This window comes from Xiphias gladius, chromosome 13, assembly GCF_016859285.1.
Source record: "Xiphias gladius isolate SHS-SW01 ecotype Sanya breed wild chromosome 13, ASM1685928v1, whole genome shotgun sequence".
Taxonomy (NCBI): domain Eukaryota; kingdom Metazoa; phylum Chordata; class Actinopteri; order Istiophoriformes; family Xiphiidae; genus Xiphias; species Xiphias gladius.
In genome coordinates this window covers 4037688-4051923 of record NC_053412.1, presented here as the reverse complement: position 1 = coordinate 4051923, position 14236 = coordinate 4037688, and the positions used below count along the sequence as shown (strand labels likewise).

At 42.5% G+C, this 14236-nt stretch overlaps 1 protein-coding gene across 4 annotated transcripts in view; it reads left to right on the top strand.

The window, feature by feature from the left end:
- LOC120798089 (nck-associated protein 5-like) overlaps positions 1 to 14236 on the top strand; it is a 93685-nt gene that overhangs the window by 49978 nt on the left and 29471 nt on the right. For all 4 annotated transcript variants that reach the window (XM_040142109.1, XM_040142107.1, XM_040142108.1 and 1 more), the window contains 5 exons: positions 1513 to 1603; positions 7212 to 7391; positions 10554 to 10622; positions 12695 to 12733; positions 12947 to 13066. In XM_040142109.1, the coding sequence (XP_039998043.1) occupies positions 1513 to 1603; positions 7212 to 7391; positions 10554 to 10622; positions 12695 to 12733; positions 12947 to 13066 (499 nt within the window). The remainder of the gene's footprint in view (positions 1 to 1512; positions 1604 to 7211; positions 7392 to 10553; positions 10623 to 12694; positions 12734 to 12946; positions 13067 to 14236) is intronic.

The following is a 14236-nucleotide window of genomic DNA, read 5'->3' as shown; positions in this document are numbered from 1 at the left end:
AAGTGTCATGACATTCAGATGATTCCCAGCAGACAATGTCAAAGCCCTTCTTTTGTCAAGATGCTCCTTCTTAACAATGGCTGGCTGTCGCTCCCCATCCACCGCTGCTCCTGAATGTCAGTATTATCTTATCATGTCCGTTTACATGATCCCAGCTGGGTCCAAGATCATCTCACGTAGCTTATCTGGTGCTGTGCTAGTCTTTTTTTCCTTTTTTTTTCTCTCCACAGAACCCGAAAGTGAATATATGTAAGGCCAAAGTTCACCCTGTAGCTCGAGGGGTAAAGATGGCATGTGGCTCTTATTCAGATGGAAATAGGCAGAGGCATTTTCACATTGGCACCTGTTTTGCATTCAGCTTGCAGTGTTAGCAGCGCAAAATAGAAGCGCAGATTGTTTCGAGCAGACCAGGTCTTGAAGGTCAAGGTCACTCGCTCGGTGTTCGCCCGCTGTGATTGCACTTAATTCAAGCCATCAGCAGACACACATAAGGCTGTGGACAGAGAAACGCCCACAAAATCACACACAATAAGTTAGTAAGTGCTACGTTTGCACATTTTGGACTCAGCGCAGTCATTTGGACAAAGTGTTCCCCACATAGTGAACCGAGCAGAGGCTGGGATTCAGTCCAAAAAAATACCACTCATCCATCTTGCAGCTCTGGCATTGATTCAGTTCCATTCTCGTTTCATCTTCACCGCTGGCTCATTTGTGTGTGCATGCTTATGGAAAGTGTGAAAAAAAATCTCAATTGTAGGATGAAATGATCCATTTCAAACAACAAACATCTTATAAAACAGCAACACCGCTAGAAAATAGATGGCATTTTAGATGTTTACAGTGGTACCTTTGAGTCTACTCATCACTTGGAAGCGGCTGATGGCTCTGGCATTGCATCGTTTCAGACTTTTTCAACCAGTGTACATCTGAGCGCCTCGGGCAGGTCTTTACTGGCTGTTTTTACTTACGGTTGAGATTTAAAAAAAAAAAAAAGGAGTGTTTGGATCAGGGTTGCTCCATTCTTGGAGCACCATTCCCTACAGGAAGTCTAGTCACGTAAAAAACGCTGCGGCGTCTGTCAAGAAACATCTTCTTGTGTATTCAGGTTGATCAGCAGCTTCTGCTTAATTATCTGAGGACTTGGGAGACCCTAATAAGAAGAATTTGGGATTTTACAGTGTTGTGCAGGCTCATGTTGAGTGTTCATGGCTGCACAGAAGGTCCACACCGAGTAGGAGGAGGAGGATGGGAGAGTTGACACAGTGCACGGCATGAACCCAGGTTGCTGACTATATAACCGTGGACTTCCATTTATCTAGTCAACATGAGTTGTATTAGCTGAAGAGAAAAGAGCCATGATGCTGCAAAAAAGCCACAGCGATGAGTGTTTGACGCCGGAAGGTTCGCAAAATCTAAGAAGTATCCGTCATACATGCTCTCCTTAACCTCCCTGTTCATGTTTATTTTAATGTGATATGTAACTCGACACGATGATATGTCCTCTGTGTGCAGGATGGAAGAGACGGTGCGGTCGCTGCTGCAGAATCAGGGCGTCCTGGAGCAGACTGCCGTGGACACAGTGGACATCATGAAGGCCTATAAGGTGAATTACCTCTAAGTGTCTGTCACGCGTGCTGTGGTCATTTGCAACGAGGCTTAAATGACGGTCAATATTCAGAGAGGCCTAATTCTTAGAGATAATCTTACGGAGGAAAGTAACACTTTATTTTACATTTATTTTCTTGCTAACTTCCTGGGAACTTTCTTCATAATTTTCCAAAATTTAGCAGGTACTTAGCTGTGAATTACAAGAATATTTCCAAGAAAGACATCCCTACCCATTAAGGGAAATGGACAAAGTGGTTGTTGCTACAATTAATTAATTATTAAGTACCCGCTCATTATATTTGAGTTTTAGGAAAAAAAATAGTAAATTTTGTAGCAGGTAAGTGAAAAATAGTTCATAAACAGACATAAGTATCCTAGAGTGACTAAAATGTGCCACACTGACACTTTATTTTACGGGTCGTCAGGAATTAAGGAGAAACAGTAGAGCTGCTGAGTAGTTGAGGTTTTACTGCATGGAGAGGGTTTTACTTGTTGATCTTCATATCAGTTTGAAACACAAAACTAAGGAGTTTCCAGCGCAGCTGAAAACTAATGGTAAGAATGCGACCAAAATGCAGCATAAATGTCAGAAAAATTAATATTTACCTCTAATGACCTAACTATCAAGTGATCTTTAGAATCATGAAGAATCCAAATCTTTCAAGCTAACTCCACTGGATATTGATCTCTGTTTATGAAGCAGCTTTTACTTACCGTGAATTCGTATTTGTGTTAAATTAAAAACGAGCAGTTAATGAATAACATTGGCAAATAACACTTTCTCCATTTCCCCGTATAATTAGAACCACATTGCGTTGGCCTTTCTCGGAAATATCCTTGTAATTTACAGCTAAATATCGACTAACTTTTTTTTTTGGAGATTGTGAGGAAAGTTTCCAGGAAATGATCTGGAAAGTGTGGGAGCCTTAGAATAGAGAGTTTTCAGAAAAACGCACAGGTTTATTGAATTAGTCAAAAAGGAATTGAATTATGAAATGATGACAGAACTTAAAGGAATTAAAGGAACCTGTACGTTCACTGATGATATATAGTTATATTCTGTATTTGTTTACTGATTTACCAATAATCATTTTCTAGGAATAGGTATCCCAAGTTTGAGATCCACAGTGTTGAACAAAACCAGATTAAGCCGAGACGAGAGCGTTCATTTCTGACCCTGTTACATAAGGGAAAAAGCCGCTAGGGTCACCTTTGGGGTTGCACTTCACTATTTGGAGCTGAATATGTTTGCACAGCGTTGCAGCGCTGAAACGATGCTGTCTGAGTCCGTCCGTCACTGGCGCAATGTTGTTCACATCCCTGTCCGTCTGAGAGCTCTAACCGCAGGGGAAGAAAAGTTCTCTCGCTTCCGACTTCGTGTGATTCAGCATCTATGTGGCTCTTTGTCACACAAGGAGCACATGATAACCATAGTGTCTTTAAAGCGGCGACCACATTATTGTCTTTAACATTTAAGCAGCTGAAACAAGAGCGAAATGCCTCCAGGGAACAGAAGAAAAGGGCACCACTATTACAGCGAGTACGCAATAAAAAGAGTGTCAGTGTAAATGGCTACATGTGTTCATCACTGTGAATAAAAGACAGCAATAGATGTAGCAAAAAATGTTGGAATGATGAGTGCAAATAAAAGTGGTCAGTATAAAAAATGAGCACTATAAGATTAAATGTCAGTTGCTTTACCGCTTATACTTTCCGGTGAGTACGAGGGGAAGTGAAACATGGGATTAACGGCCAGGATAATAACTGATATACAGTTCCCGAGGTGCAAAAACTTTATTGCGACAATATGACTAGTCAGCCTCGTCTTATGAAATACGTGTGAATAATAATGAATTAAATACTTTAATATGCAAATAATGTCCTCTGTGCACACAGAGTAATCCTTTTTCTGGGTTCCCCACCCCGAACGGATTACGTTGAGGAGACACAATATGACAAGGGTAAGAGAAAGTGAAAGCTGAAGTGGTGGGTGGATGCATAAAGTAAAGGTTCTCAACCCTGGTAACCTGGGTTCAATCCCAACTAAATTAAAATGGGCGATTTACCAAACACAAGTGACACTTTTATTTTGAGCAGCTTTTGTTGTTGTTTCCACGGTTAAATCCTTAATTAACCCCTTTGCTTGATTAATCAGTTCATTGTTTAGTCAATGCCAAAAGAGATATTCAGTTTAAGATGATATAAAACACAGAAAAACAGCTAATTCTCACATTTGAGAAGCTGGAACCAGAGAACCTTTGGTATTTTTGCTTGATAGGGACTTAAATGATAACGTTTTTGTCCATGAATTTCCTGTCGATCCACTCACTGATTAATTGACTACTGCTTTCAGCCCTTTTTCTGTCTTTGTTCATACATGTGCGGGGTCAGAGAGGTGTCGATTTAACTCTAGACACTATAATCTACGATTAACTGATTGAAATTGCTGTAGATTCATGTAGATTCCTGTCAGCTGAAGAATCATTTCGCTGCTCGTCACGGAAATAAAATGTTCTTGTTCCTAAAAAGTCAACTCAGTCAACCCTTGCTAGTATCATTAATATTAACTGTAAGCTACTTGCGTGACAACACATAACGGTGCGGTGTGCATTTCCTGCGGCTGTCGCATAAACCTGGAAAAAATGTGAAGCAGTGAAATTCAGGTCCACCAAAATGATGTGAAAATGTTGGGGGAGAGCAACATTTGAGCTCTTTCTCATTTGCAGAGCTCGATCGCTTATGGAAGGTAAAATGGTTCAAGTTTTCCACACTGATGCGCAGCATGTCAGCCTGTACTGCACCGCGTGCACCTCCACTTTCCTCCTCTGTCCAGCGGCGGACAGACACTGACAGAGAGAATACACTCGGAGGGTTATTATGCTATTCCCACCCGCTGTATAACTGAACACCAGCCGTTCCTACGCAGCGATGCGCTCTTGCCGTGGCTGTATTCTGTGTGTTCAGCAGACAAACTCAATAACTCGAAAGGGCAGCGTGAGGGACAAGGTTCCCTCCCCTCTCCCACTCCAGACTCTCTGTGGAGATTATTACCGAGCCCTTTAACGCCGTCTGATGAGCAGTCTCAAAAAGCAAACCACAGACTTCAGAGGCTAGCCCCAGCAAACAAATGCAAAGTTTAAAACCGTGACTGTAAAGTATTGCCTCAAACACATTGGTCTGACGGGATCGAAAAAGATTGAAAACCGAATATATATACAGAAGAGATTGGATCAAGCTGAAAAACAAAGTGCTCTGAAGGACATTATTTCCAGTTCCCATTTGGAGGGAGAAGTCGCTTGTGGTCTGCTGCATTTGGACATGTGAGAGCTGAGATGCAGCCATCCAGCCGTGCTGCTAACCTCGACCATGTCCTGCACATTCACCCTAGGTATCGTCAGGTTTCTATCTTTCAAAGCTCAGGCAGGGATGAAAAATGCACCACATGTGCGCGGCGATATATATCACACCTGAATACCTCTCTGTCGCTTGAAGAAACGCAACGATTGCTTCACTCAAAGCTGGCGTCCCACCCACTCTGTAGATGCAGCAATAGGGTACAACAATAGCTACAGTATATTATTGGAGGGCAATTGTAAGTGAATAACACAGTACAGCTGGAAGACATGAGAGGTTTTAGTATTTCTGTAATTGAAAATTAATTTGCATTTAAGAGGATGAGAAATTGTTGTAGTCAGGATACATCTTGTGTTATAGTTGTTTTAATTAAAATTTGCAGTTAATCTATTTAGGGCTGCAACTAATAACTTTATCCATCATTGATTTATCTTATTATTAACTTATTATTATTTTGATTAATTTTTTGGTCCATTGGCTCCCGACTTGAAGGTTGGGACCCCTTGAGGAGGTCGCAGGATAAATCTGAGAGGTCGCAAAATGATCAATAGGGCAGGAAATAAGAAAAATATTGTTCCTGCCACTCAAATTTAGATCCATTCTTTTGGAATTTTCTCAAAAATTTGCTTCTTCCTGTTCATTACTAGGACATTACTAGGGAGAAAATCATTCAACGCAAATTGGTTGAGCTGCTGACAAATCATAGATAGTCATAGATGCTCGCAGGCGGATACTGCTTCATCTCAAGAGTTCACCAGCCAAATGCCACAAGTATCACAAAGTTCCCAACAAAATTTCCCAGATCCCAAGGTGACTTCCATAAATAGCTTCTTTTCCCTTGACCGGCATTTCAAAAACCAAATCTAAACGTATCAAATCTAAAACTATGTTTAAAAGACTGTTCCGCTACTCAAATGTAAATCTTTTTTTTTAAAAATATTCCTGATTTCTCTCTAAGTTTAGACTTTCTCCTGTGATATACTGGATAGTTTTACCTTCTCAGGCCCCCGAACAAGGCCTCAAACGAAACGATCCAAGAGGTCTGGTGGAGAAAATAACTTTTCCACCAAACTGCTCAAAAAACTCAAAGATATTGCTTTATTTTAAGGGGTCACCAGCTGAAAAGGTAGGGAACCACTCGTTTAGTTTATGAAATGCTATAAAATTGTGAAGAAAGCCCATTATCCACATCCTCTTTTCTGTAGTTTCTGCTTTTTTTTTTCCTCTTAAGACCTCTAACAGCTATTCAAATGAAACCATCTGAGAGTTTTAGAGGGGGAAATCTCTCTATAGTTGACCTGCTATAACCTCACAGACATATTCAGGCTGGGAAGAGTGGTCACGGCTGCTAGTTTAGCCTATAAATGCAAGAAAACGGTGAAGAATGCCCATCATAGTTTCCAGACCCCAAGGTGATGATGTATTGAAATTGTGTTCACCTGCCAACAGTCCAGTGCTACTCAATCTATAATGACATAAGATGGGGGAAAAAAATTGTAATAGTTAATCAAGTAGTTATTTCATTTCTAATTGTACATTTGTTGAAATAGCTTGAACATGCTATTGCTATGACCAAAACTTGTTCAGTGAATAAGTACATACTTTGAGGCTCCAAAGATGCCTTGAAAAAAAGACGGATAATCTCTTGAGTGTGACAGGGAGCTCATTGTGTTTCCTTTTTGCAGTTTGGTGCAAGCCAGAACGTGCCTAATTAGAAGCTAATTATTACAAGTAGTTAATTATCGCAGATGCCAGAAAGCAAAAAAAAAAAAAGAGAAGAAGATATAGATAGCTGGCAAAGAGACGGAGAGAGCTTGTCAAAGGCAGAGAGAGAGGCAGAAACACAGTGTGGGCAAAGAGGGAGAGTGCAGGATCCCCATAATACAGACGAGATGAGAACCCTCAAGGTCACTGCCACTCTTTGGAAAACAAGTAAAACGTGATTAGGGATTAGGGGATGTTTTGGAGCTCTGTTGTTGAAGCTAACTCCCTGTTGTCCCATCTGCCCATCTGATCCTCTCCCCTTCCTCTTTCCACATCTTTCACTCTGCCTTTCCCTGTGATTTCTGCCTTTCACGGCTCCTTACCCGTTTTTCATTTTGCCCTGAAACATTTGTCATACCTCTCTTTTGAGCGCTTTCTTCCCATCTGCTCAGGTTCTTACGTGCCAAATTTCCCCTTCCTTTTCTCCTCCGTGTTTTTTTTTTTTTTTCTATGCCCCTAACCTTGTCTGGTTGTCTGTGCGACAGGATAAACTCTCTGAGGAAGTGGCGAAACAGCACAATGGCCCCGAAGAGAATGGCTCCCTGACGGCGCCTCGAGTGGAGCCGGACCCCAGGCTTCTGCCGAACGCCGATCCTGATACCAGCCAAGCAGAAGAGGACAAAGACAAAAGCAATCTCCTTGTGGAACGCCTCAAGGCCCTGGAGGTAACTACTTCACCAGCTTGCTTTTCTTTTTTCTTTCTATCTTTACTGCTGTGACTTTCCCTTTGTTTCCTTTCGCTCTACCTACCCTCTTTCTGCGTGGTTCTTCTTTATTCCTTCATTCTTCTTCGCATCCACACTTCCCAGCTACCCCTGGCTATATCCTTTGTGGCCAGCCTGTCTGCCAGTTTGTCAGAGTGGTTGCACAGCTCTGTCTGAGAGCATGACAGCTCATCAAATTCTCCAGCCTTCTTCGTTTGGAGAGCAAAGTCATCCTGTGAGAGTCACCGCGGGGGCCTCAGGCTGTGCTCCAGCTTTTGTTTGTTTTCCTCTGCGCTTCAGGATTTGAGCTGCACTCTGCCATGAGCCCCAAGCCACATCCGAAGCGGGAGTCACAGCCATAGTCGTCGATGCTGATTGTTTTTTGTTTTTTTGCCTACTCAAGCCACCGGACACCCATCCTCTCAGATCTCTTCAGCAATTAAAGGACTCAGACTTAATTAAATTAGGCCTCCAGTCCTACCTACTCATTCCTAAGTGGCTCCACGTTGCTTCTTGGCGTGTGACATACACGGACAACTTTTGTAACACAGGCTAATAATAAAGCAAATAATGCCAGCATTTAAGAAGCTGACTGACACCCTCATCTAACAAGAAACTAGAGTAAACAAGAGAGTGTTTTAGAAACATAGGTGTATTAATTCAGATTGATTAGAGGCTTTCAGTCCACACACACATAGTGAAGGAAAAATGTAAAAAGGACAAGAGTCCTAAGGATGTATTGTCATTTTCGCCAATATTACGCAAAATCCTCCTTTATAGAAAATACACCCGTAATTACAGCAAATTGGCGCATAATTGCCCGTTGCTCCTCAGCCGCAAGTTATCTTCACAGACTGGCAGGAAAGTACGGTCAACCTGTCCTGGCAATCCATCCGATGAAGCGCATTACCTAAACATTACATTTTATATGGCTTTATCAAAAGTTATCTGCCATTTTGTTCCATTCTGCCGTGCGGGTGATGGATGCACCAGCGGCTGAAGCAGATAGAACAAGGCAGAGGAAATTCATCACTGCCTCACATTGTGCATAAATTCCACTGACACTAAGTAAGCACTGCTCGGCTCTTATTTCTCCAGCTCGACTGACGCCGTTCATTAACTTGGCTGGCACGCACCGCAGTCTGCAACAGGGGGCTCAAATGAATACACCCGGATTTTGGGAGAAATGCTTGTTGGTCATGTTGCTTGTTAAATGATGAGAACGTGCTGCAAATGCCAGAATCGCCCGTGAGTCCACAGTGGATCATTTGCAAACAAGTTGAAAGGGGTGACATGAATTTTCCAAAAAGAAAAAAGAAAATAACTCGCTGCAGGAAGTGAAATCATAATGAAGTGGATAGGCTCAATCACAAGCGTGTGGTATCATTTGAAGTACAAGTACAAATGCTGCAATAAAGAATTTTTTTTAAAGCTGCGCTAATCAATACTTTCCATATTCACAACTGATCAAATGACTATGTTCAGTGTGAAAGATGATTGTTATAGTGGCAAAACCAGGGAGGATTACCTCCCGGCCCTGTACTCCCCCTCTCCACAAGATAGCATTTTAGTCAGTTTTAGTTCATTATATTGTTTTTTTTTATATTGGCCGCCAAACTCCACTTTCACTGACCAGGCAGCTGTTGCAGCAAAAGAAAACTAACCGTGTGTTACCTGTCCGCCAGCAAACAGCCGACAGACAAGGTTAACAACTAGCTGATGAGTATTTAGCGGCTCAATAGTCAGATATTTTTCCTCAGGAGTTGGTGGAAGCTGAAAGAACTAGAATGAGAGTGAATATTGGACTTAATTCTTCCCCTTTAATTCACTGCCATTCATTCTTGGAGAGTATATTAACAACTTCCACAACCTTGAAAGCAGCCAGAGTGACATAATCCATTTCAGAGTTTCACTTTTATCATTGCTTTGAAATTAAACAGCACTTTTCTGTTTCTTTGTACCTTCACATATCAGTGTGTGCATTACATTTTCCCCCTGCTTACTGTTCATACCTGACAGTCAGAAAATAATCCCTCCAAACCACGTCACCTCACGAACTTAAATGCCACATGCATGTCTTTCTATATTGTGTTTGTTAGCTGAGAGGGCAGTTTATGTCGAGGTTTTCGATTGTAAAAAAAAAGGATAAGTTTTGCATTTAAAGAACAATCATAGGGGGAAATGTTATGGCCACTGCCGTGCATGCTGTAAGTCCAAATGACATTGGGATTCTCGTTTCAGCATTTAAAGGCTTGTGAGTCACTGAACGATAAAGCTGCAATAAAATTTATGTCTGGGTTGAGGTAACAATACACCTCTTAAGTTGCATCTTGTAACAGACAGGAGAGTCAGATAACACTTCTTATTATACTTGCGTTGGAGAAAAGGGCTCTTGTGTAGGTGTAGTGCTGACTGAATCCACACACGTTAAAAAGTAATAACCTTTATTTGCTGTTTGCGCAAGAAAAGAGATTTCAGAGAGATTTTGTTTTTATGCAATTGGCGACACGAATTATAATACTTTCATTACAGTAATTGGGATTTCTCTTGTTAAACATAGAAATTTCGTTCAAAAGCCATCTCATTAGAACTGTTCTTACATTTGCACCCATTACCATTGAGGCTTTCTTCCTCGATGGCATAATTAGGATGTTTTGGATCGTAATTGTGTTTCCCATGTTTCCATCAAGGGGATCGGTAGTTTGTACTAAAGGGCAGAGGGTGGGGGAAGCAACGCCAGCTGACAGCTCCTAATATGCTGCCTACCTCTGACAAATTGGAAACTCCCGGAGATCAATAAGGTGCCACCTTACCGCTCGGCAAGTGGTGGAGATATTCTTATTAGGTCCGAACTCCAAATGGCTGGCTGCCGCCCCAAAGTTCAGCATCATAACTTCCATTCCCCTGACCTTTTCCTCTGTGGTTCTTTCTAAATTTTTTATTGGCCATCCCGGTTCAGCGTTGACATATGACCTTTGTGAAGCAAGTCTCCTCTTAGCCGCAGCTCTGCCTGATTGCTACTTCCGACTCCATCGCTGTTGGTTTGTTGTTTCAAATGTAACCAAAGTCCCCCGCGAGGTTCGTGCTGCCTTGACACCAAATGTGTCTGTGTGTTGTTGGCAGGAGGAGAATTCTGCGTTGGCCTTGGAGAATGAGAGCCAGAGGGAACAGTATGAACGCTGTCTAGATGAGGTGAGTGCAGACCTTGTTTGTCTTGTTTCACTCCGAGGCGCATTCAAGGATGCTGTGTGACTCACCAGATGTTTTACTTGCCTTGAAAAGTCCACGAGTATTTGCTGAATTTGTTTTGACTCCACATGAACAGATTGAGCAGTACTGTGGAACTTAAGATGAACCTATTAATAAGGATCCGCACGGCACATTGTGTTTACCACAGGTCGGCAGTTTTCTTGAACCATGGCTTGAGGGAAGCAGGGGTGAATTGTTGATAATAACAATTAACTTTGAAGACATTGTCTCACACTTTTCAGGCACTGCAATCTCTCATCTCTCGCTTTAATAAAGAGACTGGGGTGTTTCAGTTGCACCAAGCCAAACATTAACATTTAGCTCCCTGAAGTCTGATTTATGTAACAAACTTTACTTTTCATTGTTTTTGAAACTCTTATGTACAGTTAACTATTCTTAATGTCAGAGGGCATTTTGTTGATGCTCATATAATAGCAGGTCCATTCCCCCGTATTACTCAGCTGTACCACCATCACACCTATATTCCAAAGTCAAAAAAACAGCTTTTTGTTGTTATTACTTGTGCTCAGTGTGAATTTTAAAGTCTAAAATGCGGGCTGGTAGATGTCCTTAACCTGATGTGAACTTGTGTTGTTGAAGCAGTGGTTTACATAACAGCACCACTTCTGTGTCCTCTAGTTATTTACAAGACCTTGATAAGTGCTGTTTAGGGAGCCACATGAGGGGACTAAACCAGCCGGGCTCTCTCGGCAGTGCCCGCTTGCTGAATCACTCCAGGAGGGAGGGGAGCTCTGCTAAGTAAGGAATGACGTGTGTCCGGCAGGGACAAGTTGTTCAATTTGTCCTGGAACCAACAGACTCAGTAGACTGAGCAGATCTGCGGGAGGGTGGGAGAGAAGGGTGAGGGTAGAACAGGGGAATAAAAGAGGAGAAGGGTGGAGGCAGGGTGAGGAAGAGGATTGGAAATGAGTATTAAATAGAAATGTGATATGTCTGTTTTAGAGTTGGTTCGTAAGTGGGGGTTAATTCAGCCCGCGTCTCCTTTTTGCTTCCCTTCCCTCACTGCGATGGCTCAGCCCAGCTTTGTTGTGTTTTCTTGAAAACTGTTTTCCTATGTGCTTGACTTTTGTGGAAGGAAGGCTCGGTAATGATGCTGTTTTAATGGTGGAGGCTGTGAGTGTCCCTCTAATGACTGCACAGAACAACAGCAGAAAACCTAGCTTGCTTTGTAACAGAAGGGGTGTTTATTTTTTTATGTTAGACCAGCTGTCCGTCCAAATGTTAATGTGTGGGCAAGCTCATTTTGGTTTAATTACTTATACGAAAACCGCACAGTCTGACAGAGTTCAGTCTCTCTCTGTCCAAGACCATTAGAGTCAGGTATTGTTTGATCATTCTGCTGTTTTACAAGTGGCAGAACTCTAACTTGCCGAAGCAGGGCTCATTTCACCATATTTACTCCCATGTCTCCTCGTTCAATAAACGAGAGTGAGCGCACTCAAAAGAGCCGATGTGGCTTCACACGTTATTAATGAGCAATCAATGGGCAGTAACCGGAGCCCTGTCTCCATCAGCGTTGCGGTCTGAGTGCGGGTGTGAGCCGCTGTGAGACCGAGGCCCAGGCACAACAGCAGTTAAACTGGGCCCACCTCTGCTCCTACATCAGCCCGTCGCTGTCAATAGGAGCCATTAGGAAGAGAGACTTAAACAGTGTACACGACATGTAGTGTCTGTGTGTGTGTGTGTGTGTGTGTGTGTGTGTGTGTGTGTGTGTGTGTGTGTGTGTGTGTGTGTGTGTGTGTGTGTGTGTGTGTAAAAGAGACTTTCATATGCACACACCAGATTCTAGGAGAAAAATGTGTAATACATTGCACATTAAGCTCATAATTCATCTTACGTGTAAATTAGCTGAGGAAAGCCTGCAAAGTGCAGTGTTGGCACTGCAAGGGCAATCTACAGATGCCTATAAGGGTCATACAAGGTCAAGCCCTTTTCACTGTGCCGAATGACATTTAATGATGCCTTCTTTTTATTTCTCTCTCTGCCTGTTTAAGGTTGCCAATCAAGTTGTGCAGGCGCTTCTTACCCAGAAGGTTTGTTTCTTATTTCCATGGAAACTCATCTCAGATCACTTTTAACAGCATTAAATTATCCAGAAACATTGTGAAATCTTGCCTTGTTAGATTCATGATACATTTGATGATGATGATGTACTGTAATTTTCTATCTGTTTAGCATTGTTGAGTGAATGTTATGTACCCAAGTCGCCATATTCTGATTCGCTTCCCGTGTTTCCTCTGAATCAGGATCTGAGAGAGGAATGTCTGAAGCTGCGGACCAGAGTTTTTGACCTGGAGCAGCAGAATCGGGCGCTGAGTATTTTGTTCCAGCAGAGGATCAAGCCCGCCTCAGACCTGCTTCTCCAGGTATGCCGCCCACTCGCAACCAGCCCAGATGTTCGCGTCCTCGAGCTGCGACTGACTTTCACAGTCAGCCAATAATGAGATTCACCGGAGCAACTGTGGAATGATAAAATTACTGTGGGTGACGGCAGATTCACATTTAGTTGGGATTTATTTCCAAAGTCAGAACTGCTCCGAGGGTTGAAATATAGCCTCGACGAGTGCCTGAGTCTGAGATGGGGACGCAGCCTCTAAATTCACCAACCACATTTCTAAAAAAAATCAAGAAACAAAGAGGTGCTCTGGATGCAGAACTGATAGTTAATCTATGGAACTTGAAAGATCCACCGGGCTTAATAGCTGCACTAGACCTATAAAATCATAATTGTGCTAGGCCCCACAGATGTTTGCAGTGTTTGGCCATATCTGTTTCTCCTCACAGTTGTAAATCTGCCCGCTCACTTTCAGCCTCCCCTGCACTCAGTCAGCTTGCAAAAAACAAAGCAGCAGCTCCTCGAGTGCACAGGACCCAGCGCTTATTCACATGCATTTGAAGTTGTTTTTTGTTTGCGTTGTTAGTGAAGTGTTCTCCTCAGAAGCTATTTTCTGGTCTGTTTTGAAGCAAGGATAAAGGAAGTACTGGCCTTGAACCATAGAGCCCTTGTAGTTGTTTTGGTTTATCAATCTGAGGTGGCACAAGTGCAGTTTTAACGTTCTTATTTTTTTGGTTTCAAGTCAAAGATTCAAACATGTGCTAAGGACTCTCTGGTGCGCTGGGACTGACTGGTGGGACATGTTTGCAGCACTAGAGCTATAATCTTCTGCAGGAGACTTGTCAACTTCACATCCAAAAAACAACAGAGAATAGCGCCATCATCCACCCAGTCTCTCTCCTGTAACCATCAGACAATGACCACTGTATTTATATTCTCCTCGAACCCTACATTCTCTCATCTGAAGTGTCTGAAAAGTGGCCCAGTACATCTGTTTGGTCCATTGGAAAAACACCAATTTACTGAGAGTGTCTGTGCGTGCATTCCAGCTTGATTTTTTTGGGTGTAATTATGAAACTGAGGGACTTGCTGCTGTTTGCTTTACCCAACTATTGTCAGCCGTGATATACGGTAGCATCTCAGGACGATAGGGTCAGTTTGGAAAGTAGGATTTCAAAAAATTGTGCAAATTGCCACGGGG